This window comes from Oryx dammah, unplaced genomic scaffold (assembly GCF_014754425.2).
Source record: "Oryx dammah isolate SB20612 unplaced genomic scaffold, SCBI_Odam_1.1 HiC_scaffold_8, whole genome shotgun sequence".
NCBI classification, from domain to species: domain Eukaryota; kingdom Metazoa; phylum Chordata; class Mammalia; order Artiodactyla; family Bovidae; genus Oryx; species Oryx dammah.
Window position 1 is genome coordinate 29,432,572 of NW_024070192.1, and position 27,830 is coordinate 29,460,401.

The 27,830-nt window shown below is 43.3% G+C and overlaps 1 protein-coding gene across 1 annotated transcript; it reads left to right on the top strand.

Moving 5' to 3' along the window:
- The first annotated feature begins 1,111 nt into the window (after nt 1-1,111).
- TEKT3 (tektin 3) lies at nt 1,112-27,830 on the top strand. The gene is made up of 7 exons (XM_040245930.1): nt 1,112-1,717; nt 5,101-5,184; nt 10,328-10,398; nt 14,499-14,642; nt 16,285-16,507; nt 18,649-18,803; nt 25,874-27,830. Exons 1-7 carry the CDS (start codon nt 1,139-1,141, stop codon nt 26,088-26,090), a joined length of 1,473 nt encoding a protein of 490 aa, XP_040101864.1. The 5' UTR covers nt 1,112-1,138; the 3' UTR covers nt 26,091-27,830.

Genomic DNA, 27,830 nt, shown 5'->3' on the forward strand with positions numbered 1-27,830 from the left:
CTCTTACATCTCCTGCACTGGCCGATGGGTTCTTTACCACTGGTACCCCCTGGGAAGCCCCCCAGAAGGGTGAAGTGCATCTATATGTTTTAATAAGGAGAGAGATCCAAAATACATTTATTTGTAAAAATGCATTTTATTGGAATGATACATATAATGATTATGATAATTCAATTTTTGTATTAAAAAGCCCTGTGCGTATGTATGTTAGGGAGATGTATATAGATTTAAAAATAGTCTATGTGTTAGTATAAGAAAAGAAAAAATATGGAAAGATAAAACTATTAATGAACTATTCACAATGTATACTTCTGAGGAGTAGTTTTTTGATGGGAAAGAATGGATATTCATCTTTTACTTTGTGTATTCCTCTACACTAGTAATTTTTAAAGTTAACATTTATTGAGCATTTACTTTGTGCCCGGAACTGTGCTAAGTATTCCAAACACTCAGCCTTGTCCTCCTCAATCCTCATAGCCCTGCTGGGGCTGAGTTACATGTCTGTGTATATTGGAGGTGGCAAGTTGCCAGGAAAAGGGTATCAGGGTACTTCCTTGAACTGTGTTTGCATACTTGCCATTGCTACTCTGATTGCATGTTTATTTAGAAAGCTCGATGGGGGCCTGGGGCAGGGGAATACTAACTAACCCCTTGCTGCTAATACTGCTTATAGCAATCCAAAGTAGTGATTGCTATTATTACTCCCAATTTAGAGATGAGGCACTGAGAGGTTAAATCATTTGCACAAGGTGTCACAGCTAGTAAAGAGCTCAGCCAAGATTTGAACCCAACCTGTTAAAAAGCATGGTTCAGGCTCTTGATTTGAACCTGTTACAAGACAATGTTACTTCTCATAATTAAAACAAATATTTCAAAAACTCAGATGGCCAGTCTACAAAAAATGTGATTTGAATACAGTCTAGAGATACGGAGATCAAAAAAAAATTGGAGTATGTTATCACTAGTGAAGGTGGACATCAAATTAAATATCTAATGCGTTATCACTGCTACTTATAGTAAGCCAGATGTGACCTTTTATGTGTAAGTTTTTGCCTAAGTTAGTTTATGTGACTATCTATTTTTGCCTCCCCCTGACCTCTTTTAAACAGGAGAGATTTACAAATAGTGTTTGAGCATCATGGAGCTTCTAGGTTCTACCTTAACGGCAACTTATGCTCACCCTAGACCAACACCAACCAACTTCCTACCAGCCGTCAGTACCATGGCTTCAAGCTACAGGGATCGCTTCCCCCACTACAATTTGACCCATAGCCTGAGCCTGCCTTGGAGACCAAGCACATACTACAAAGCAGCCTCCAACTGGCCAACCTTGGACCCGTACTGCACCAGATCTCAGAGGGTGTCCGAGAGCACCATGCTACCTTTTGTCTCCAACAGAACCACCCTCTTCACCAGGTATACGCCTGATGATTGGTACAGGTCCAACCTAACCAACTTTCAAGAGTCCAACACTTCCCGACACAATTCAGAGAGGCTAAGGGTGGACACATCTCGCTTGATTCAAGACAAATATCAGCAAACAAGAAAAACCCAGGCAGACTCCACCCAAAATTTGGGAGAACGAGTCAACGACATAGGGTTTTGGAAATCTGAAATCATTCATGAGTTGGATGCAATGATTGGAGAGACAAATGAACTAACTGACATTAAGAAAAGATTGGAGAGGGCTTTGATGGAGACAGAAGCCCCTCTTCAGGTAAATATAAGACTTTATTAAAAGGATTATAAGCCAGTCATTGAATTGTCAAGATCATTTATCTATTGCAGTATATTCCACTTAACCTGTAGGTGCCAAGCCCCTATCAATATATCTGTAACAAGTTTCATTGATGATAAAACAACTGCTATTTTTCACACATTTTTCAGAACAGCCGTTTACGTAGAAAGAATTTGGGAATTCTCTGGTGGTCTAGTAGTTAGGACTCTGTGTTTTCACTGCTGAGGTCACTGGTAAAATCCATGGTTGGAGAACAAAGATCTCCTGCAGGCCCAGTGGCACAGCCAAAAAAAAAAAAAGGAGAAAATTCTGCACACAGGCTAATTAAAGCAACATTCTTCAGTTCAGTCGCTCAGTTGTGTCCAGCTCTTTGTGACTGCGTGGACTGCAGCATGCTAAGCTTCCCTGTCCATCACCAACTCCCGGAGCTTGTTCAAACACATGTCCACTGAGTCGGTGATGCCATCCAACCATCTCATCCTCTGTCATCCTCTTCTCCTCCCCGCTTCAATCTTTCCAGCATCAGGGTCTTTTCCAATGAGTCAGTTCTTCGCAACAGTGGCCAAAGTATTGGAGTTTCAGCTTCAGCATCAGTCCTTCCAATGAATATTCAGGACTGATTTCCTTTAGGATTGACTGGTTTGATCTCCTTGCCATCCAAGGGACTCTCAAGAGTCTTCTCCAACACCACAGTTCCAAAGCATCAATTCTTCAGTGCTCAGCTTTCTTTATAGTCCAACTCTCACATCCATACATGACTGTATCTCACATCCATCCATACATACATGTAGTCCAGCTCTCCCACCATACATGGTGGAGAGTTCTGACAGAACGTGGTCCACTGGAGAAGGGAATGGCAAACCACTTCAGTATTCTTGCCGTGAGAACCCCATGAACAGTATGAAAAAGCGACATTCTTAGGACACACAGTATTTTATGGTGAAAATGCCATTTTCCCATCTCTTAAATAGGCTGCTTGGTCATTGCTGTCCCCGGTCTAACATAAACATTGTTTGAAAGGAAAAAGATAAGCTGTTCTTTTAGTCTATGTCATGAAACGCCTTCTGTGTGCATGTGGTGGTTCCACTTTGGGGCACAGTGAAATGATCAAATGAGACCTTCTTAGGAGATGGAATGAGTTTGATTAAATAGAGAAATGGGATGGAGGTTGAGCCAGTTGTGGTCTTGGAGGCAGCCTTTCATCTGGTTACTGGCCTCTGATTAGGCTTCTGAGTGGAGATCCAATTGCCACTAACCCTCTGAGTGTATGTTGCTCCCCACCACCCCACCCCCTGCTGCTTACCATGACCCCGTTCTATCCACTACCATTGAAAGAAAACATTCTGTCTTTGAAGATGTGCAAATGACAAATTATTTGAGAAGCTGTATGTGTGTGGACGGGCAAGGCTAACACCATTTTACTCCATGTTTGTATAACTCATTTTCCAAGTGATAAGCATTTCCAGTAGGTCTTATTTTATGGCATCTGTAGTAGAAGAGATTAGAGTGTGGAGGAGCTGGAAGTCTAGTGGGTTGGAGTGTTTGCTGGAGATCTGACCCCCACACTGTAACTTCTCATTGTGCCTCCTCCCCACTGAACACAAGTGCACACAAATACACAGAACCACAGAAACGCTGAGAAAGGTCTATAGGACACTAACGAGATTGTTTTACATGAACTTATCCTGAATTGTTTTTTTGGGATCAGAAGTCCTTCCGTACTTTCTCTGAGCTCTGGATCATTTTGAGGATTTCTGGTCTATTTTACATCCCTCGCCACTCCCACTTTAATGAACCCTTAAAATGGTAGCCACTTTTACTTAATTCCAGAGGAGATTAAATTTCTTCCCTTACCATTCCTTTCGGTGATGACTGATTTCCATAAGATGGGTATAATTTAAATTTCTTTTCTGCAGTTTTTTTGGTCCAGAAATCTTGTGTGTTTAAACATTTACAACCAGCACAGTAGCAGAAGACCCTAATTAAAATGAGAATTAGTCACATGACAGATACATCTCAAAAGAGGATATACCGATGGTCCACTGTATATAAGAAAAAATATTAAAACTCAATGATAAACATGCAAGCTGAAACAAATACAAGCTAAGGCATGAAGTAAACTTCTTAGGCTCATTCAAATTTGCAAAAATGAAAACTGATAATGTATAGGGTCAGCAAAAATGCAGAAGACAGATACTCTGTATATTGTTAGTAGACTATGGATGAGTAGAAACTTGCTGGAAAGCAATTTTGTAATATACATTAAAATAAGAGTTTCCTTCAACCCATTAATTCATCTTCTAGTAAGTATACATTGTGCTATTAAAAAATTAGAGATTCACTCCAAGATTTTGTTCAATGATATTATATCCAGACTGAGTGACTTCACTTTCACTTTTCTCTTTCATCCATTGGAGAAAGAAATGGCAACCCACTCCAGTGTTCTTGCCTGGAGAATCCCAGGGACAGGGGAGCCTGGTGGGCTGCCGGCTATGGGGTCGCACAGAGTCGGGCACGACTGAAGTGACTTAGCATGGTGTACATACTATTATGTTTTATGCTTTAAAAATTTTTAACATTATACAGTCTTCCCACATCATGAAATACTCTTTGAAAAACAGTATAATATAATGTTCATAATGTTCTTTCATACATAATTTAGTTGTTGGCTACCTAAGCTATTTTCTATTGAAGTCATTAACATACTTTGTCTCAAAGACTATTTCAGGTCTACTATTTAATATCAATCCTAAAATGTAAAATTATGAGGGCATTATAACTTCTGTTTTGTTAAAAACAAACACAATGGTGATAAGAGTATGAATAAAATTTTCAACTTCTCTCTTTTTTTTTAATTTAATGATTAAGGTGTATTATTTTTATAATTAGGAAAGCAATAAATGGTACTTAATAATCACCTGGATTTTTGGCTACACAAATGTTTTGGTGTCTTTAAATAATCACTTATTTATTCGTCTCACTTCTCAGTAGAAAATATTTAGAAATAATATCTTGAAGACTATGATTTGGGTTATAGTGAACTATAACTAGAAGGAACTATTCTCTAGAAGGAATTAATGCCAAATAATTTTCTCACATGATCTGTGGGGATTAAGTAGGACATCATCTGCTTCATTTTGTCAACTTTCCAAATCAGTAATTTTTCAAACTCTTTACCTTTTCATTAGCAGTAGGGATTCATTTAGTTGTCACAGTGAGTTTCTTGTTTGGTTTCCAACAAAATGGCTTGAAAAGTTGGTATTGGGAGTCTTTATTGACTTGTCAATAAAGGTTATTAGAAGTGCTAGTCACTGATTTTAGTCAGTTTGTATTAGTGTTTCCCATTATTTCTGTGTCTGTAGGTAGCCCGAGAATGTCTATTTCATCGAGAGAAGAGAATGGGAATTGATCTAGTTCATGATGAAGTGGAAAAAGAGCTGCTGACGGTAAATATGGGGCAAATCCTTCAATAACAAGAAACTTACTTGCAAATGTGCCTTTACCATTTAATGTATAGAAATAAAAATGATGTTACATAAAGACACTTATAAGTAGGGAGTTGTAGTATCAGATATTTATAGCATTAAAAATACATTTAATTTTTTTTTATTGAAATGTAGTTGATTTACAACGGGCTTCCCTGATAACTCGGTTGGTAAAGAATCCACCTGCAATGCACAGGACCCTGGTTAGATTCCTGGGTTGAGAAGATCCGCTGGAGAAGGGATAGGCTACCCATTCCAGTATTCTTATGCTTCCCTTGTGGCTCAGCTGGTAAAGAATCTGCCTGCAGTGCAGGAAACCTGGGTTCAGTCTCTGGGTTGGGAAGATGCCCTGGAGGAGGGGAAGGCTACCCACTCCAGTATTTCTGGCCTGGAGAATTCCATGTACTATATAGTCCATGGGGTTGCAAAGAGTTGGATACGACTAAGCAACTTTCACTTTGTTAGCTTCTGGTGTACAGCAGAGTGATTCATATATGAGTGTGTGTGTGTGTGTATAAAATATACACATGTATATATTCATTTTCATATTCTTTTCTATTATTTTTTTTACAAGATATTGAATATAGTTCCCTGTGCTATATAGTAGGAGTGTGTTATTTTTTTATAAAGATATATTTTGGGGAGGTTATAAAAGTAATAGATATTTCCTGAGGGAATTTGAAAAATGCAATAAATATAAACATAGATAAAGAAGATAAAAAAGAAAAGATAATCACTCAAAGTTCACTTAGGAATGACTATTCATTTTAGAGTGTTTTGGTTTTTTTCTTAATCACGCTTAGATAGATGACACCCAATCTGAAGACAAACATATCTTCAAGATTAGAATTATACTATATCTATGAATTTGAACAGTGCTTTTTTTGGTGGGATACACGCTCAATGGTGTTTATTCTTAAATGTAGATTTGGAAAGGCAGTGCTACTTTTTAAGACAATGTTTTAGAGCATTTTTAGGTTCACAGCCAAATAGAGGGAAAGTTACAGAGATTTCCAAGTGGCCTTTGCCCTCATACAGGCATGGTATTAATAACTGTATGTATTTCTGATTATTTCCTTAGAATACATTTTTTAAAATCTAATTGATTTATCAAAGGGTACATGCATTTGTAGAGCTTTTGACATGCAGCAAAGTTGCCATCCAGAAGCTTATAGTTATATCTGATGTATGGTGCTGGTCCTCCCATTAGGCTCTCTTCCACCTTCCACCAACTAAAGATGATTTTGTTCTCCATTCTCTGACCTTACCTCCTAGGCTCGCTCTCACAAGGTCTGTGCCATTCCTTAAAGGTTTCAGCTCTTATGTATCCGGTACTCTTCCCCGTTTCTGTTTTTCAGCTTGCATACTCTATTAAGCATTCATTCTGCATCCCCAAGTGCCAAACATATATCCGTGGATAACTCATTTTTTCATTCCCATTCATGAAGCCTGAAAGTGAACTGTTCTTGGACCCTGATGCCTTCTGCCTTCCCTTCCTATTGAGGGGCCTGTTACTGGTTCTGTGACTCTGTCCCAGGAGGATTCTGCTCCGAGACAGTATTGAACAGAACCTTGATGCCAGCATGGAAAGAATGTCTGGCTGGGTTCTCACCGCCAGTAGCAAGACATGCCTTCCCTATCTAGGATTTCCGCCTCTAAATAGGTTGGGGGACTACAGCCTCCTCACAACTAACCAGGTGATGGGTCAACTTCAAGTGATGGAGGAGCAAATACTGAGAATGCAGATCTCTAAGGAAACACCTTCTGCATCCCAAACTCAAGGATACGTGAGAATTTGAGAGTGTCATCATTACAAAACACTGTATATAGAAACCCTGGTGGTCCAGTGGTTAGGACTCCACACTTCCACTGCAGAGGGCATGGGTTTGATTCCTGATTGGGGAACTAAGATTCCAGAAAACAAAACCCCCAACAACAACAACAACAAAAACCCAAAACAAAACCAACCCCGCAAAGAAATGGAGTGTCCACTCCTATAGGTGACATTTGCCATCATCCAGATTCCAGATACAATTAGACTTACAGTTTGATTTTTAAAGTTTGATTTTAGTAGCCTCTTCTGTATGTTAAGAGTGTGTTAGGTGACCTACTTTCCCCAAACTTAAAAAGGCTCAGTTAACGTGGATACACAGAATGACATTCTGCTAGAAGCAGGGTCTGGGTTTAACAGTGAGGGCCCAGAAATGACTGTATGTTCACAGTTCAGGGTGTAGCCGAGTCAGCATACAGCCACACGAGTGGTCAGCGTTCAGGGTTCTTGTGGCCTGGCTGATGTCCCTCAGCTGAGAATAGGGTGGAGCCCACATTGTGCGTGAGGACCAAGTTCTAAATCACGCTCTATGACCCATGTCATGTGGTAAGGTACACGCCTTGTTGAGAACTTTTCACCTGCGAGGCACGTAATTATCTACCCTGCAGCCTAGAGAGGTAAGTTTATAACTTGCCTTTGGTCCCAGCATCTGCAAAGCCAGCCTTGGAGCTGGGCTAACTGATGCCAAAGTGTCTTTCACCACTATCCCACCCAAGACCCAGGAGTGTGAGACAACAAGGCGGGGTTTTGCTTGAGGTGAGGGGAAGCCAAAGGCTGTGAAGTCTCTGTTCTATCCCCCAACCCCTCTCCCCATCCCAAGACTATATAGCTCCCAAGAGGAGAACTGTAACGAGATGCCTCGCAAAGGTTTCACCTGCTCAAAGTAGGATTTGTTCGAGATTCTTCAAATGCCTGGATGCATCTTCTTGTTCTCTTTCCATCTTAAGCCACAACATATTCACTCTGATCACTGAGACTCTGAGAAATGCAGAGCAGTCACCGTGACCCTTTTATTCATGGGGTTTATTGTTCCTCCCCAAGTTCAGGATCCAGAGGGAGTGGGCCCCCTTGCCAGGCTCCTAGTATGCTGTTCTTGGGTTTCCTGCCATCATCTCTGTTTGCTTCCCTGGGTGTCGGGCGGTAGCTGTTGATCTGGTAGCTGTTACATTTGGGCTCTTCTCACGCTTCTGCCCTCTGTCTGTGTCCACCATCTTCCGTAAACGTTCTTTTCATGGGCAGTTGAGGGGATAAGGCATTTGACCTGCATTTGCTTCCATTGGGAGCATTTCCTGGAGGCCCATGTATAAGTATGGATTAGTAGGTATTAGCATTGGGGAACAGGTTCCAAAAGTCTTTGGTTTCAGGCATTCCCTATCCCCACGAAGCCTTCTACCTTCAACCATGACGTTCACCATATGACATTATTTAAATTCAGATGTAAAAAATACCGCTGAAGGATCTCATAGCAAGTGTCTCATTAAATGTAGTTTTTTTCCACTTGAAGTTCCAGGAATTCCCTCTGTGTGCATTGTGTACACATAGCATAAAAGCTCACTGAGATTTTGGGTTTTAAGTGGTGTTTTCTAAGCAGTATTCCATGGATCCTTTGTCAACACCTCTGTGAACTAGCTATACACACACACACCAAGCCAGAGAGAAAGATGAAGCCTGAATAGTACTAAAAATCAAAGACATGCACAACCTACGATGAGAACACGTGAGAAATCCTTGCTGCCTGTAAGAGTTGGGGAACTTGGGAATTTAGCTTTTCATTTACTCCAATCATTCAGAGTATCAGAGGATCAGGCAGGAGGCTTATCACTGAAATAAGCTCTAGGCATAATATTTTTATGTTCACCAATTAAGCAATGAAAGAATAAGAAGATTATATGGTTGAGTAATAATTAACATTGAAGAGAAGAGGACTTTAAAATCAAATTAATGAAAGCAGAAACCCAAAGGGGGAACTTTTAAGAGTTTAACACCATAGAAATCATAAATGTCTGTATCAAAAACACCACACACAAGATACAAAGGCAAGAACCAAACTGGTAAAAAAATATTTTATGACACATATGTTATACTTATGACATATAATGGGAAAAGATTGAATTCTAAATATAAGAATATTTATAAATAAGAAAAACAGCAGAAAAGGTATACAAGCACATGAACAGGTGGTTCACAAAAGAAGAAAGTCAAATCATGAACAAATACATAGTCATTAAAATGCAAATCTGGACAAGTGTGCTTTAATGTGGGGGGCTTGTTACGTTGGCAAAGATTGAGAGCAATCATAGTGTCCCCTGGGTGTGCGAGGTGAGGAAATTCACCTTCATTCATTGTTAGATTAATAACTGGGGATAACTTTTCTGAAGGGCAGCTTAGATGCACTTGTCAAAACCTTGAAAAAAGGCATCCCCATTAGTGGTGTCTAAATATTTTTGAGGTTGTTTATCACAGTATTGTTTTATGTCACAGGAGAGTGTTCAGGAGTTCATTGTTCAATAGGATGGTGTGATCATTTTTCACTTGAAAAAGTGGCAACAGTGCTTATGTGCACTTCTTAAATTTCTTCTTGGTGCTATTTAGGGTTCTGATATGTGAATATGAAATTCAAAGGGAAGTAAATATTGAAACAATCTCTGCTACAACATATGTCAACAGTGTATACATTCTAGCAGCATCAAAGTACCACGTGTGTGGCCAAGCAGATGGTGTGGATAGTGCGGCTTTTTATACCAGTATAGGAGCTGGGCTGAGGGCAAGAGGCTGGATAAGGGGAGGGCTGGCCTCCCAGGGTGGAGGTTGGGCTCTGTCTGGAACATAAAACTGGGTTATTTGAAAGTCACATGCACTTTCAGAGAGAACTGCCTTTTAGGCTATCCTTTTGCCTCCCAGATTTGCTTTTCTTGGAAGAGTACTTAGTACAGAAGAAGCCATGCATTCTATTCAACTTGTGCATCACCAGAATTTGATTAATTAAAGACCAGCAATAAAAGATAAAACTCCTAAAATTTTACCCATGTCCCAACTTGTTCTATAATATAATTTCCCTATAACCCTGTAAAGGATGAATTTCAGTCTACTATTGAGACAGCAGTATCATAGGGGTATATAGGTAAATAAGGGGGTATCAAATTATTTTCTTATTTTATGTCACAATTCTCCCAGTAACAAGGTTTTCCTCATTGATGTTTTGTTACATTGTTGACTTTGAACATTATGTTCAATAATCAAAACATTAATGCTCCTTTTCTTTCAATTGAGTAGGAAGTTGATATTATTCTATGTTGTCAAGAAAGGATGAAGCTGTATTTGGACAAGGCCATTGCCCAACTGGCGTAAGAACTTTAACTTCTCTATACAATTAAAAATCTATCATGAAGCTATACTTCCATGCCTCCCAATCAGGTTTCTCTTAACTTCTTATGTAAGGGTTTCTTATACATGGACACACATCCATATGCACATAGATGTTTTTATTTATAGGTTAAGATGAATACTTGGGATATTTACTTTACATTTTTATTTTAAGAAATATTTTTTTTGCAATGGTTTAGAAAGGATTTTTGTCCTAAATTGAGGTATGACCAAGATTTCTTTTAACTCAAAAGACTTTATTTTTTGATAAGAGATTGACTTGTACATGTTCAGATCAACAGCTGGAAAAGTGATGAATTGTGACACTTTTATATTTACCCCTGGAGAAGGCACTGGCTACCCACTCGAGTATTCTTGCCTGGAGAATTCCATGGACGGAGGAGCCTGGCAGGCTGTAGTCCATGGGGTCACACAGAGTCAGACAGGACTGAGAGCTTTCACTTTCACTTTTATATTTACTCTGCTCCTCCTAAAAACTCAGCCTTCTCTGGTTTCCTGGCAACCCTGGTAGATGGTCCTTGGTGCTGTGATGACATCTTTGCATTCACTACATCCATGGCATTGCGATCATTCCCCCATCCTCCTCTCTAACCAAGTACAGATTATTCTTCTCTTGGCAATAGTAGATAGTTCATTTCAGTTCAGTTGCTCAGTCGGGTCCAACTCTTTGCAACCACATGGACTGTAGCCCACCAGGCTCCTCTGTCTGACTCTATAGTAGATAGTAGGTACTTAATATTTATAGTGGAGGTTGAGGGCAAAGAAGAATAGTCAAAGGAGTGTTTGAGGCCAAGATAACAACTGTCAGCACAGAAAAAGTACTGGCTGAAAGGACTAGAAAGATCAACATGCATTTGGTGATGGCCAGGGAAAGAAGTAGTGTGGAGTATGTCACACAAAGGCAACGATCCTTCTGCCTGTACTGATGTCAGCAGTAATGTGTGATGTAGCCAAGGGAACAGGTGCTCTGAAAGTGGTGGTTTTTCTCACTCTGCTGACCTTCAGGATAGATGCTGTGAAGGTCAGTCAGGTTCAGATGGCTAAGGTGTCTCTCAAGCTGTGATTGAAAGGGCTTTTTAAAGTCAGAAATAGCTAAGGACTGGTTGTGGATGGCTGAGCTAAGGACTGGTTGTGGATGGCTGACTGCCCATGGCTTGGTTAAGTAAGTGGACAGTTCACTTAAGCTATAAATGCGAGACATAGCAGCTGTGATATTAATTTCTGGTTTCTGCTCCTTGGAAATTGCACAATCAGTTCAGTGTGGTTCCAATGATTGTTCTGCTTTCTTCTGGTCCAGTTCCTAATCTTCATTGTTTTTCATAGTCTAAAATCTACCACCCATCTTCCCATATCCTCTGCTCTTTAATACACAGTGGCCAAAATGCCCACCTAATTTCCCGGGATGGTTTCTCCATCTAGGAGATGGGGGCTGGAATCCCTAACATGGTTACTGGACTTGGTCTAGTAGAGGCAATGGGAGAGGGGTTTCAGCTCTACTTGTCTTGGGAGGAATAATGAAGGAAGAAACAATGAGACCGGTGAGGATCTCAGCTGAGAATGGAGTCTCATTAGGAACTAACAGGGCAACATAGGTCTCTCCTGTCTTGGGCGCTAGGGTGGTGGATGGAGACCTTCCTAAGGAGTTTCTGAAGTCAGGTCAGAGGAGGTCAAGGGTGTCAGCCTGAGAGAGGAAGCCTGGGGAGCATCTTGGTCCCAGACGACAGATGAGGAAGGTCTTCGAGTCCCAGAGATTCATCCCAGTAGCCTGAGGCAAGAGACTGGACTCGGGAAGCAGCAGGAAGGCAGCTCCCTCTTCTCATCCTGTGTACACGGATGCACTGACTTAGAACTCACAAAATGCAGACGACCTGCATGCTGCTACCCTCATTTATACTTTATAGACCACAAAATTAAGAGCTCTGACAGGTCCGGTGAAGTACCCAAAGCCACAGGCCAAGTTAGAAATCATCTGGTTCAGTCCCATGCAGGTTTTCCTGGGTGGCTTTTCTGTGCTGAGACCAGAATTCAGAAATGACTGGGATTATCCAGTTCTTTGCTTCTTTCAGGTGCTCTCTGTATGTGATTTATGCGATTGCCTCCTCAATTTTTACTCTAGCCCAGAACTTTCTCCCTGGTTCAAACAATCCACTTTGTATCTCCACTTGGATGTTGAATAGACACTCAGACATCAAGCAAGACCTTCTGTGTTCTTTTCCCCCACCCACTCTCAATTTCGCCCACCTCCACTGATGGCTTCCTGCTATTCCAGTAACTCAACATCAGGTTTTATTTTTTTTTTCACCGATGTCTGATCTCCTAGGAGATTCCCCTGGTTTTATCTTTAAAGCATCTCCAGAATCTAAGCCTTTCTCACCTCCTTCAGCCCCGCCCTGTTGGTCTAAGCTGCCACTGTGTCTCACGTGGGTAACTGCACGTGTCTGCTAATGGGACCTCTCTGTCCCCTAAAGTCTGTTGTCAACCCCACATCAGAATGATCCTGTAAGAATGCAAGTCACTGGTCTCTCATTCCATCTAAGAGAAAAACCTGACTCCCTCCAATGGCCAGTAAGGCTTTGTCTGGTCTGGTTCTCCCTCTGCAAGTCTTGGGTCAAGCACCACCTCCTCTAGGAGTCCTACCCTGACTATCCTGTTTAAAATCATCACTCACATTCCTGGCCCCCTTTTCCTGCTTTGTTTTCTGAATTGTTCTGCTAACAAGCCGCAGGATTTGCCTATTCCTCATGGGGACTGCCTGTTGCCTTGAAGTAGGATGTATGCTCCTCTAGGGAGGAGCCCTTTGCTTTGTCCATTTTGCTTCCTGGGTGCTGAGTAGGCACTCTGTGATTTTAGCATCTCAGAGCTCCCCAAGGGCTCCTCCTTCCCAGGAGGATGGCCGCTGGGGCACGAGCTTGGGTACCACAATTCCTGATCTCTTTCTGCACACTGGCTCCTGCCAGGGAGGTTCACTTTGACTCTTGGTTTCTATCTCTTGGCAAACCTCTCAGACCACAAACTGAGGTCATTTACAGATGGAAGGAGGCTGACTCTGAATTCCTAATAACTTCACAGGGGATTGCTCTCTGGGAATAGAAGGGAAAGGGGTTAGGATGCAGAAGAGGAAAAGGAAGAAGGCAAGGGAAGCACAGATGTGGACAGATTGCTCCAAGCCAGTGTCCTGTCTGGGGCGGTTTGTGTGTTAGGAAGATGGGGGCCAGCCTGAGGGGCTGCAGATACCCAGTTCTGTGTGTCCACACATCTTTTGCCCATAGCAGGGGCAGTCTGGACAGCGTTCTCATCACTCATATGTGTGGACATCTCCAGGGGAAGCTCCTTTTTTTTTTTTTTAATTGGAGGATAATTTCTTTACAATGTTGTGTTGGTTTCTGCCATACAGTAATGTGAATCAGCCATAGGGATACATACGTCCCCTCTGTCTTGAACCTCCCTCCCGCCTCCCACCCATTCCCACCTCTCTAGGTTGTCACAGAGCTCCCTGTACTATACAGCAGCTTCCCACTAGCTAGCTATTTGACATATGGTAATGAACGTTTTGGTGCTACTCTTTCAATTCATCCCATCCTCTCTCCTCTTGCTTCGTCCACAAGTCTGTTTTGTACTTCTGTATCTCTATTCCTGCCCTGCAAATAGGTTCGTCAGTACCATTTTTTCTAGATTCCATATATATGCCTTAATATACAATATTTGTTTTTCTCTCTCTGACTTACTTCACTCTGTATAACAGACTTTGGGTTCATCCACCTCAGTTCAACTGACTCAAATTCATTCCTTTTCATGGAGTGATATTCCACCACATACATGGACCACAACTCTATCCATTCATCTGCTGATGGACGTCTAGGTTGCAAGGGAAGCTCCTTTTAATGGAGAAGTTGGACACTGTGTGAAGGAGCAGACTTTCATGGGAGGTCATGGGAGGGAGTGGGTGTGGGGATGGGGGTAGGGAGCGGGTAGGGGTGGTTCCCCACCCAGAAGGGCAGTCACACTTGCTTGTGTGACCTTGTTTCCTAAGCCTGAAGCTCTGTCTCTTTCTGCCTTTTAGAGCCAACAGAGCTGCCCAGCATGAGCTGGAGAAGGACCTGAGTGACAAGCAGTCGGCTTACAGGATCGATGATAAATGCCACCATCTGCGAAACACGTCGGACGGCGTCAGCTACTTCCGTGGAGTGGAGAGGGTGGATGCCACGTAAGTAGGCACAGGCTGCCTGTGGCTTCCATGCCACTGAATTCATTCTCTCTGCCTTCTGAAGGGTGCAGCATACAGGTAAGTTGGAAGTCATGGGAAGACACAGAAAGGTAGGACTCACCTGCTATGGACAGGTCTTCAGTGAGCTCACGTGTGCTGTGGCCGCTTGTATCCTGTGATCTTTTGTAAAAGAATTATTTGTTGTTTATAATCCTAACTATGAAAATAGCACCTGCCTGAAGCAGAAAACCTAGAAAACACAATTAAACATAAGGAAAATAAAATGTTACCAGTATATTAGATGACCTGAATGGGGGGTGGGGTGATAGGAATACAAGCTGAAAAACAGCTGAATGTTGAATAATTTATTTCCACCCTTTGTTAGACTTGCCCTGTCCATGGTTTCTTTGCCAGGCCCCTGGATGTGATCTGGGATGGATGGTCTTTTCTCTATGAGAGGACCTGTCTCTCTGCATCTTGATAACCCTGTGTTACCTTTCTTTGTGTGTGTACTCAATCACTCAGTTCTATCTGACTCTTGTGACCCCATGGACTGTAGCCTGCCAGGCACCTCTGTCCATGGAATTCTCCAGGCAAGAATACTGGAGTGGGTTGCCATGCCCTCCTTCAGGGGATCTTCCTGATCCATGGATTGAACCTGGGTCTCCTGCATTGCAGGCAGATTCTTTTCTGTCTGAGCCACCAGGAAGAGATCTTAAAAATTCTCATCCTAAGTAAAAGATTTGTAACTATGTAATGCTGGATGTTAGTTAGACTTACTGTGGTGCGCATTTGGCAATATATCCATAAATCAAATCATTATGTTGCACATTGGAAACTGATGTAATGTTACATGTCAATTAGAAGTGGAATTTCTGGGTTATGACATTTGAGAGACTCAGTTCACATTGCTCTCCACCAGGCCTCTAGCAATTCAAGGTTCCTACCTGCAGGATAGGGCTTCCCTGGTGGCTTAGATGGTAAAGAATGCCTGCTGGTGCAGGAGATGCGGGATCAACCCCTGAGGCAGGCAGATCCCCTGGAGGAGGAAATGGCAAACCCACTCCAGTATTCTTGTCTGGGAAATCCCAAGGACAGAGGAGCCTGGCGGGCTACAGTCCATGGCGTTGCAAAGAGTCGGACACAACTGAGCGACTAACGCATATACTTGCAGGATATGAGCGAATCTGTTTCTAAACATGCTCACTGGAAAATAATCATTCTCTTAGCTCTTTGCTGTTCTGACAAAGGGTTATTAGTAAGCTGTTTTCAGCAGTACTTCTTTGATTAGTCCTGAGGTTGAATAGTTTTTCGTAACACTTATGGGGCTGGTGAGACACCTTTCTAATGAATGGACATACTCACACCCTTCAGCAATCTTTTCTCCCCCTACATTGGTAGTGAACTTAATATATACTGTGGCTTTCCAGAGTAAGCAGTGAAACAAGGAGCAATTAAGACAGGTTTAAAAGGCGCTTTGCTCTGATGTTTACACTTCATGCAATAAAACCAGAATCAAGCGATTTGGTTTTTGTGTTTTTTTTTTTTTTTTTTTCCTGCGCCGGATGGACGGTTGCCTGCAGCCCGTCTAGGCTGATTCATCATTGTTTCCGTTGTCTGGATCTGTTTCCTTTCTCTTTAGCGTCTCAGTGCCTGAGTCCTGGGCCAAATTTACCGACGACAACATTCTTCGCTCCCAGAGTGAGCGAGCCGCCTCTGCGAAACTGAGAGACGACATCCAAAACGTCCTGGTGGTGACGGCCAATGAGATGTGGAATCAGTTCAACAAGGTGAACTTGGCTTTCACCAACCGCATCGCTGAAACCGCGGATGCGAAAAATAAGATTCAGACTCACCTGGCAAAGGTAAGCACGGCACTAGGGGTTGGGCCCCGCGGCTGACCTGGGGAAGATAGGGCAGGGGCCCTGGGACCACAGATCTCCACCATAAGGCACCCAACTTCTGGCCATACAGACTAAAGAAAATGAGAACCAGCAGGAAGCAGGAAGCACACCATTTATGTTAGCCTGGTAGCCAGGTGTCAGCATGAAATTGGAATCCGCTGGTTAGGGGAACACAAAGAATGCACTATATTGTGAAAGGCTCCTAGTATTTAACAGTTACAAAAATATTAATATTAAAGTTTAATGAATTACTGTATGTAACTAGCAAGTGAATTAATTATTAGAACATATGGTAGGGATGTTTTCTGTTAAATTATTTCAGCCCCCCCCCCTTTTTTTTCTGGAATATAAAACCAAACACAGGAAACTATTAGGTGGTTCAAGCTGTTTCTGATATTGAACTTTTTAAAGTGCTTTTGTTTTATAAGGACTACAAACTGAAGGATTTAGGCAGAATTCGTGGGTTTCAAGATAAACAAGGAGCTCTTGTATTACTTAGTATCGGGCTTGGAGCTCTTACTATTTCTGTGGATTATGCTGCATAGAGTTTTCTGTTTCTTTTTAAGACCCTTACACTGTTGCGTGTGTTTCTCTAAGGAGGTACTATTTGATTGAGGGCACCATTCTTCCCAGGCTGTAAGAATTCACCTTCCCTTCTCACAGTGAATTCTTTGGGCCACAGACATTTGGGCCAGACAGTTTCTACTTCGGTAAAGGGCAGAGAGATGGATGAAAGGTTTTTGTTCCAGGAAGCTTATATTTGTAGAGAAGGTGTGTGTCACTTGAAAAGCTCGCACACAATTAAAAACAATAGAAAATTACAAGTTGTGGTTGCCAAATAGCCAATAAAGAAATTGTTTTGGGGGTTTGGAGGAAGAAGCGAACATTTGGGTGGGGCAGCATCATGAACAAAGCCTCGAGAGGGGGAAGATCAGGGGTTGAGTCAGGTCTGTAAAGAGCCTGGTCTGGCTGGCATGGACAGTGTGTGTCCTGAAAGAGAAGCTTGGAAAACTAGGTGGAGCCAGACCGTGGATCTCATTGATGGGAAGGGTTACGATTCCCTGGGCATCTAAAGGGGAGTGAGAGGTCATCTAAAGGCAGGGTCCCCTGGCCAGTGAGAGACCATCTAAAGACGTTTTAGAAAGTGACATGATGGAGTCCCTTTGTTCAACAGATTTTTATTTACCGCTGTATTAAGTTTGCTCAGACTGCCATAACAAAGCACTCAGACAAGGCGTCTTAAACAAGAGACATTTGTTTTCTCACAGTCTTGGAGGCTGAAGTCTGAGGTCAAGTTATCAGTAGGGTTGGTTTATTGTAAGTCCTCTCTCCTAGACTTGTAGATGATCCCCGCCCCCCCATGCATGTCTGTCTCAGGCTCTTCTTTTTATAAGGACACCAGTCGGACTAGATTAGGACCAACCTCACTTCATTACTTCTTCAAGGGCTTCCCAGGTGGGGAGGGATTCAGGTTTAGGTAACTGGGGCAACCTTTTCTAAGGCAAAATGAATATAAATTCGGGCTTACCAGACCTCCAGCACTCCTCTTTTTCATGGAGACAACCCCAACGCTTGACCTTGACTTGTTTCAAGGCAAATCCTCCACAGGCGGGAAAACCTCCTAAAGATTAGTGAGAAGAGACAGCAGGAAGATAAAGACTTAAGGGCACACCAATTTGGGAGGGAAGTGGGTGCCCTCAAAGTTCCTGGCCCCGCTTTTCTCTGGGTCACGTACAAATGTGCACTGCTGCTGCTGCTGCTGCTGTGTGACCCCATAGACGGCAGCCCACCACAGATGTGCACTAGTCAATGTCTAACAGCCGGTGATCTGGGGAAAGGAGGACAGCGAGCTCGGGTTTGCAGCATTTGCCCAGTTCTGTGGTGTCAGTGTTCACACGCCACGTCTGGAGGATGCTCTCCGGAGGGTGTGGGCAGGTGCCGTACCTCCCACCACAGATCTCAGATGGCGCTGAAAGGAGGAGGCCCCCAGAGAACCCCTCTTCCCAGCAGAGGACGAGTCTGGGCCCCAGATGCACAGGGTGGGAAGCAGGTTGTTGGTGGCTCGGCACCAAAGCCTTGGGCATTTGCTTCTCCTGGTACAGACCCTGCAGGAGATTTTCCAGACAGAGATGACTATAGAATCCATCAAGAAGGCCATCATGGAGAAGTCTGCCTTCCTGAAGGTGGCTCAGACCCGTCTGGACGAACGGACCAGGAGACCAAACATAGAACTGTGCAGAGACATGGCTCAGCTGCGGTGAGTGGGTGGCGAGAGGTGGGGAGGACCAGGCTGGGGTCATGGTGATGAGGGGGTGGTGCCTCCTGGGTCTGCTTGGGCTCCTCTGGGGAAGCCCCCAGCCTGCCTGCAGCTCTGAGCTCCTTTCAAAGGCGTGTCCGCTGGCTCGGGGATGTGGGGGAACCTAGTGATGGTCTTGGTGCTGCAGCCTTTTTTGTTGTCATTGTCGTTCAGTCACTAAATCGTGTCCGACTTTCTGTGACTCCATGAATTGCAGCATGGCCAGCATCCCTGTCCCTCACCATCTCCTGGAGGTTTCAAGTTCATGTCCATTGAATTGGTGATGCTATCCAACCAGCTCATCCTCTGCCACCCTCTTCTCCTTTTGCCTTCAGTGTTTCCCAACATCAGGATATTTTCCAGTGAGTTGGCTGTTTATATCAGGTGGCCAAAATGTTGGAGATTCACCTTTAGTATCAGTCCTTCCAATGAGTATTCAAGGTTGATTTCCCTTAGGATTGACTGATTTGATCTCTTTGCAGTCCAAGGGACTCTCAAGAGTCCTCTACAACACCGCAATTCAAAAGCATCAATTCTTCAGTGTCTAGCCCTCTTTGTGGTCCAACTCATATCCATACATGACTACTTGAAAGACCATAGCTTTGACAGGAGCCGCCTTTAAAGTGTCAGTAATGGTGTTAGTATTTGCAGCTTGGGATGATGATAAGTTCTCCAAGTGTAGAAGATGGTGATGGATGCACAAGATTGTGATCGTACTAATGCCACAAACTTAAGAGCTGGGATGGTAAATTCTGTGTTATGTATATTTTACCACGGTTAGAGAAAAAAGGAAATGACATCACTACATACAAGAAAAGTGTTAACAAACATTTAGCCTCCTTCAGCAGATGGAGGAGGCACTGGGTTCCTTTACACCTCCCTGGAGTCTCTGGGGTTTCCAGATTCCTATCTTGGAAGTAGCTCAGAGGTTGGCCACTGTGAGCTTCTCAGTCCCCTGGACTCATCAGAAAAGGTACTTTGGGCACCAGCTCCCCAGACTCCATCTGTCAGCTCTCACCGCTGCCCTCTTTCACCTCTTTGGGCAGCTAATACCTGCTCTGGTCCTTTAGAGCATCCTTGCTGCTGCTGCTGCTAAGTTGCCTCAGTCCTGTCCGACTCTGTGTGACCCCATAGATGGCAGCCCACCAGGCTCCGCCGTCCCTGGGATTCTCCAGGCAAGAGTACTGGAGTGGGTTGCCATTTCCTTCTCCAATGCATGAAAATGAAAAGTGAAAGTGAAGTCGCTCAGTCGTGTCCAACTCTTAGCAACCCCATGGACTGCAGCCCACCAGGCTCCTCCACCCATGGGATTTTCCAGGCAAGGGTACTGGAGTGGGGTGCCATTGCCTTCTCTGTCAGATCATCCTTGCTGCTGCTGCTGCTAAGTTGCCTCAGTCGTGTCTGACTCTGTGCGACCCCATAGATGGCAGCCCACCAGGCTCCGCCGTCCCTGGGATTTTCCAGGCAAGAATACTGGAGTGGGTTCTCCAATGCATGAAAATGAAAAGTGAAAGTGAAGTCGCTCAGTCGTGTCCGACTCTTCTCGACCCCATGGACTGCAGCCCACCAGGCATTTCCATCCATGGGATTTTCCAGGCAAGGGTACTGGAGTGGGATGCCATCGCCTTCTCCGCAGAGCATCCTTAGGATTCTCTAAACCCCAACAGCTCATCTCGGCTCATTTCAGTTTGTTCTTGTTGTCAGTAGAAATTGAAAGCAGCTGGCCTTCATCAAGCATCTCCCACATGTGCCTGGGCACTAGGTATATTTTATTCTTATCATTTTAACCTGGAAGGTTCCTTTTAGATGGCCTCATGTGGACTTGGCCACCCTCACCTGCATTCTGGCTTCATTTCTAATTTCTCAGTACCAGCCTGTCTGCCTCTTTCTGGACTTCATCATGGCTCTGCTTAGGTCTTGAAACAATTTGTGTAGAAGCAAGTCAAATTTATAGCAACTGGAGGAGCGATGGGGCAGCACTTGAACTTGTGCAAAGGGGAGAGGCCACTGGCCTTGTCATCTGCCCTGCTCCATGATAGAGTTCCCTTCTCTCTAGGGACAAAAGGACTCTGAGCTCTTACCCAGGGAACAAGCAAGGGGGTGAGGCTGTGTGTTCCCCAGAGGGAAGGAAAGGGGGTGGGTCTTTTTAAATTTATTTTTTAATTGAAAGATAATTGCTTTATAGAATTTTGTTGTTTTTTGTCAAACATCAATGTGAATCAGCCGTAGGTATACATATGTCCAATTGGGGGGGGTCGGTTCTTTGTGAGGCTGGAAATGATAAAGATGTTAAAGGTGGTGACTGACAATCACCATGAAAGGGTTAATCGCCCAGTCAAGTCCGACTCTTTGCAACCCCCTGGACTGTAGCCCACAAGGCTCCTCTGTCCATGGGATTCTCCAGACAAGAATACTTGAGTGAGTCGCCATTTCTTCTCCAGGGGATCTTCCCGACCCAGGGATTGAACCCGGGTCTCCTGCATTGCAGGCAGGTACTTTACTGTCTGAGCCACCAGAGAAGCCCGACAATCCCAGGGCCATTGTCATTTATTGATCTTATTCTGTGCTGGGCGCTGTCCTGCACACTTTACCTCCTACGTGATCTTCACCTTATACATAGGAAAACTGAGGCAGACGTGAGCTGAGTGATGTGGCCTGGCTGGCACCTGCTGGAAGGATACTTAGAATCCTTGTCTGTCTGCTGCTGAGCTCTGTTCAGCCAACCCGGCGATTTGCTTCTTCTCTTTCATTGGGTGGGGCCAGAGGGCCTGACCTCCTCTGGCTTCTGGATGCACCATGGGATGGCTTAGCTGAGCACCGGCTACATCTGGCTCTCGGAGAAGAAGATGAACCCGAGGCTCACAGAGGAAGCATCACTGCAGAGCCCCCTCCACGGGCAGCACACGTGTTGTCTGTGTTGGACACTGAGAGACGGGCTCCAGACCACGTGCCACCAGCTTTCAGCTCCCGCGGCAGCTGCGTTTCTCTCAGTGGAGCTGTCATCTGGCAATCCCTTGGAGGAGGCACCCACCCAGGCCACCTTTCTCCAAGTGGGTTCTGCAGAACACCTACTCACACACAGCCCATCTCAGAGGATAAGTGGGCCTCTACTCCGGAGGCAGCCAGTCGGAAGTGTCTGTTTGTTACAGGAACCTGGTAGTGAGTGGGGTCACACCCATTTGGCCAGTTAGATTAGATCATGAATTGTGGTTTTATGCAAATATTATTAGGAAAAGCTGAGCTGCAGTTTCATGCTCTGACAATTTCTGCAAAGTCATCGAAAGTAGAGGCGGGGAGAGAGAAATTGCCCAGGCTGCCATCAGACCAGCACAGGGTTGCTTTCTGGAAGGGTTTTGGGTTATGGTCAAATTTGACTTTGCAGTTATCAGACAGTACGGTGTTTACAGCCACTTCTAAGATGCTGAGTGCATTTTCCTCTTTTCTCCCCCTTCCTGGCTGAACAGAATTTGCTTTTTTGTTTTTTTTTCCTTTACTTCCTGGCGACCGTGCCGTGTGTCTATTTCCTCTGCTCCTTTACCAATTTCAGGACAAAACCTGCTTTTGTTTCCATAAAGATTTCTTGTTAAAATATCATTGCCAAAAATATGGTCCTAGAGGAACAACTTTGGAATTGAGGATGATTATTGAGGGAGGGGATTATTTTTCTTTTTCATCGAGCATTCTGAAAGCAGCCTTTGGCTGTCTGGGTGAAGAAAACATAAGAATCGTGAACTCAGGGGAGTGGGGACAGAGAAGAAATGCTGTTTTCATTTCAAGACTTTGCTTTGCATTTGAAGTTTTTCTAAATGGGTTCTTTCAAGAGCAATTCTAAACATTCTTGGCATCCTTGGTGGCAGGCCAGACCAGGCTCTGCTGTACTTCATCTTGATTTTTTTTTTCGAACGATGGTAGTTTTATTTGTATTTGAATGCAAACTGTTTTTCAGTTCTGTGATTTCCCCCAGAAGGAGTGTTTCCAGCGGAATGGCTCTCTGCCATCTGCCAAAAAAATAAGGAAACTGAGAGGGGAACGTGGCCTTGAAAGAGGAGGAAAAATGTATTTGTAATGGCTCAAGTTGAAGGAGGTGTAATACCTCTGCGCTGCCTTCACACAGCAATAGGAAAACAAGGATGCTAGCTGCCTGCATTCTAAGTATCTTTTTAAGAAATTGTATTCCTTTTAAGAAATTGATATTTTAATGTGTCTTTCTTCAGAAGATCTCTCACAGATAAATTTCCCACTAGACTAACATATTTGGCTTGGAGGAGTAAAGACTCATATAATCCTGCTCCATCCTTACCTTCGGGTTCAGAGTTCCTTTTGAAGCAGTGAAAACAGTTCAGTGAAGGATGTGAGACAAGAAGCAGGCCGGTGTGATTATAAACAACGGGCCCTCGTAAATCCTGCCACCAGCCCTATCCAACGGTCTCTCTGAAGACCTGTTTCTTTGCTAGTGGTATTGTAAACCCTGGGATCTTCAAAAAAGAAACTTAACTTTTAAAATCCAACTTGACCTTAACAACAACAAATGCTTTTAGCTCTGTTCTCAGATGCTGCGTTTACTGATTTTTAGACCAAAGGAAACCTTGGCACAAAAGTTTAATTCCTCCCCTCCCCCATTGTAACATAAGAAAACAGGTCAGGTTCTGAGATGAAGAAATGGTGTGGGTGTGCACATGAGCTTGTCGTTGCCTCCTTGAGCCTTTTGGGGGTGCTTTGCAGTGCCCCTCCACACTGGGCTGGCTGCACGAGGCTTCCAAATAGCTTAATGTTTTCAACCAACATTATATTCTGAGTCTCTTTCCCCATGTGCATGCGTGCTCAGTCACTTCAGTTGTGTCCCGCTCTTTGGGACCCCATGGACTGTAGCCCGACAGTCTCCTCTGTCCATAGGTTTCTAGACAAGGGTTGCCATGCCCTCCTCCAGGGAATCTTCCCGACCCAGGGATAGAACGCAGGTCTCCTGCATTACAATCTGATTTTTTACCCACTGAGCCACCAGGGAATCCCAAGGCAAGAACAAATTCTTTCATAAAAGGTATGACTGTGTAGTACCCCATCATCCAGCTGTGGTGTCTGTTATCATCAGACATTGATGTTATTTCTTCTTGTTCTCACATAATATTATTCAACACAAGTTAACACAATGAAGAAATCATTCCTTTATCCTTCTATGTCAAACTCTTCACTTTGTTCAAATTCATGAGTAAGAGAGAGTGCAGAGGCCAACTTCCCTGCTCTCTGCTTCTGGATGCTGGGTGGGTCGGGCAGGAAATGGGACCCAGTTCTTTATTATGGTTGTCAAGGCCCCTGATTTCCTTCCATCTTCCTGGATGACCATGCTGAGTATAAACATGAATGTGTGCCTGCAGGGAGGGCAGTTCATCAGTGTTTCTTCAACTGTAAAACAAGGAAGCTTGGCTTGATGACCTCTCACATTTATTTTTCAGTTGCAAAGTTCTGTGGAGCTATAAGATGGCCTTGGTATAATGATTTAAACATGGCCTAAATATTTTTCTATGATCTTGAGATAATTTTCTAGCTCCAGGGATATCCCCATCCCTATTTGTTCACTGTCACTCTTCTCTTTAGATTATGGTACATTTTAGTTAATTTCATGAACTCCAGTCTCCTGATAAAATGAACCTCCAAATAAGGAAAACTTTAGCTTTCAATCGCTGGTCAAAATTTGGTGAATTTGGAGTTGGTGTTTTCACTGGCTTCCCAGGTGGCTCGGTGGTAAAGAATCTGTCTGCCAATTCAGAAGACACAAGAGCCGTGGGTTTGATCCCTGGGTTGGGAAGATCCCCTGGAGGAGGAAATGGCAACCCACTCCAGTATTCTTGCCTGAAAAATTCCATGGACAGAGGAGCCTGGTGGGCTCAGTTCATGGAGTCACAGAGTCAGACACAACAGTGACTGAGCATGCATGCATGTATATATACACATAAATAAATTATCATTATTATTGTCATTTTGTAACCTGTTTCATATTCTTTCTCTTGATTGACCATGTGGTCATATCCTTTGGATATTATTGGCCAGATCAGACTCTAAAGGAGTCCTTGCTTAATTGTTCTTTGGGAAGAGAAAAGGCTTCTAAATATAAACACAATAGAAGAAATCACAAAAACAAAGAAAGACAGCTTACTAAAAATTGAAATCTTACTTTTAACAAAAATGTCATAAGCTGATTAAAAGTCAAAAACAAATTAGGGAAAACATTTGCCAAATTGTTTTTGCAGAATTGCAAATGCCCAGTAGACATTGAAGAAAGGTTCACTGATAATTAAAGAAATGAAAATGAAAACAATATGGATTAAAATAATTTGAGAGGGAGATGCTAGTTTTTTGTTTTTAATATAAAATCATGCCTTTATTCCTTTCAGTCTTAAGCAGAATATATCATGTTTTTCATCAGCAGCACAAGCAGAACTGCAACTTGTTTCGTGGCTCATGTAGCTGATTTCACGCAGTGTCATTTCCATGTTCTCCTGGGTTTTTGACATTTCCGTGTTTACTCTGGAACTCTGGGGCATTGGTGGGGGGAGGGGCATCACAGTTGGAAAAGTGCCCCATTAACTAACCCCTCCCCCCTAGTTAACAGGTTGGACTGAATTCTAGCCACTGAATACAATCGGGTGTCCCCCTCTTCCTAACTATGCAAACCATTTTTACCTCAATGTATGAAAATTAAGCTGTTTCGATTTCCCCAAATCTTTATTATTTAAAAGAAATTCAAATGTTTAAAAGTTGGCCTTTAAAAAAATATATAGCGTTCAATATGTGTGTGTGTATGACCAATGTGAGCATGAAAACTTGCTGGTGTCCCCCAGCCTTTTGGATCTGGTTATGGATCACAGGAATGCTCCTGGTCTCATGCAACTGCGCACCGATACTGTTTCCCGCGCGACGTGAAATAGTTCTGAGGTTGGAGTGACCGGTGGGAATGCAGTAAGCACACGCGCCCCGGGTGGAGCAATGACCAGCCTCACCTCTGCTAACCTAACGGGCGCCTCTTCCCCACGCAGGCTGGTGAACGAGGTGTACGAGGTGGACGACACCATCCAGACCCTGCAGCAGCGCCTGAGGGACGCGGAGGACACACTGCAGTCGCTGGCCCACACTAAGGCCACGCTGGAGCACGACCTGGCAGTCAAGGCCAACTCCCTGTACATCGACCAAGACAAGTGCATGAGCATGCGCAGAAGCTTCCCCAGCACCCTGCGCCTGGTGGGCTTCTGCTAGGGGCTCTCCCTGGACCAGACGTGGCGCTCCCGGGACCAGGCGGGACCAGGGCCCTGCGCCCGCACTTAGGCGAGGGATGATCTGTTCACTTATTAAAGGATCGTATTTATAGACACGTACTGGGGTCCTGTCTTGGAGAACCCTTTCTTTGCATCCAAACCTTCATTCTCTATGATTTACTAGGCTTCTGGGCTAGATAAATACAATGTAACAGACTAGGTAAGAAGATTTATTTGTATTATTCCTGTTATTCTGTGTAACATGAATGGGCTGGAAAGGAGAAGTGTATTTCCTCTGAGGCCCTGGGGACAGAGATCCTGTCCTGGCAGGTGGGTTTTGAGAGAAGGATAAAGATTTCTGGGAAGGTGGTTTTCCGGGTTCTTGGAGCAAAAAGGAAGCTGGAAAAATAGAGTGCGTTTCGACTATAGTAAGGAGACAGTTTGGCTGTGATTCCTAATGGAGGGTGTGTATGAAGAAATAGGATGGGTGAGACGCCTGGAAATGTTGGGGGAGGGTTTCAATTCCATGTTGGTTGGGGGAACAGTGGACATCTCTGGGTGGGGACATGTCCTTGTGAAAGCCATGACTGGGGAAGGAGAGTCTTGAATTAGAGAGATGGCCGTGGAAACCAAGAGGGGAGAAACGCCAAACATGCTGCAGTGAATCAGCAGGACTTGTTCACCTCACCTGTGAGTGCAGAGGGTCCAAAAAGATGGCCAAAAGGTGCTGATGCTGGATGAACCAGTAAATGGGACATCACTTCCATTGTAGGAGGTCCCGCCTTGTCTCAGGGGTTGTGTATTTTTTTAAAAAACTTTTTGTTTATTACAAATGAAAAACATTTGCTGAACAACTATTGTGGAAAATAGGGGAAACACACACACAGAACCCCTGAAAATTGCTTATTTTCACAACACCCAGAAATAATCACTGAAGCTTACTAGCATTTTATGGTACATGTTTCCAGTCCTTTTTCTATTACGATATATGTACATATAAAATTTATTTGCATATATAGGTAATATGCAATGTTTATTTACAAATCTGTATAATATGTAATGCTTATATTTAAATACATGATTAATAACATTTTGGATGATGCTGCTGATTGGTAATCTCATTTTCTTATTCAAATGGGTTTCTGTCATTAGCTGTTAATACACAGCATCATTTTTTAAAACCTTGCCTCAGTGTCTGTAAAAACAAAAATTCCACTCATGGAAATGTCAGAAAATACAGACAAGGGATAACAATATTTACCCTTCTATGGCTGATTTATTTCACTATGTTATCACTTATATGTGGAATCTGAAAAATAAGACAAACAATGAAATTAATAAAAAAGAAACAGACTCACAGAGAATAAACTAGTAGTTACAAGTGGGCAAAGGCAGGGGGAGGAGCAAGAGAAGGGTAGGGGATTAAGAGGTACAAACTATTATGTATAAAATACATAAGCATAGGGAAATACAGCCTTTATGTTGTAGTAACTTTAAAGGGATTATAATCTGTAAAAATATTGAATCACTGTCATACACCTGAATCGAATATAATTCTGTAAGTCAACTATACTTTGATAAAAAAGAGAAAATACAAATGAGCAAAAGAGGAAAATAAAAATCTCCAATTACTTCTAAACTAACTAGATGCTTCGATATACATATATTTTATTTCTGATTTTGTGCACATTTTCCATTCAGAAATGGAATTCTGAATAAAGTAGCCCTTATAAAGCTGAAA

What these genes read in the sequence shown, in the direction of transcription:
- TEKT3 (XM_040245930.1), top strand. Translation starts at nt 1,139, where the DNA reads ATGGAGCTTCTAGGTTCTACCTTAACGGCAACTTATGCTCACCCTAGA. An exon ending in TGGAAAAAGAGCTGCTGACG is followed by an intron (nt 5,185 to 10,327) that starts GTAAATATGGGG and finishes TCAATTGAGTAG; the next exon opens with GAAGTTGATATTATTCTATG. An exon ending in AGAGACATGGCTCAGCTGCG is followed by an intron (nt 18,804 to 25,873) that starts GTGAGTGGGTGG and finishes TTCCCCACGCAG; the next exon opens with GCTGGTGAACGAGGTGTACG.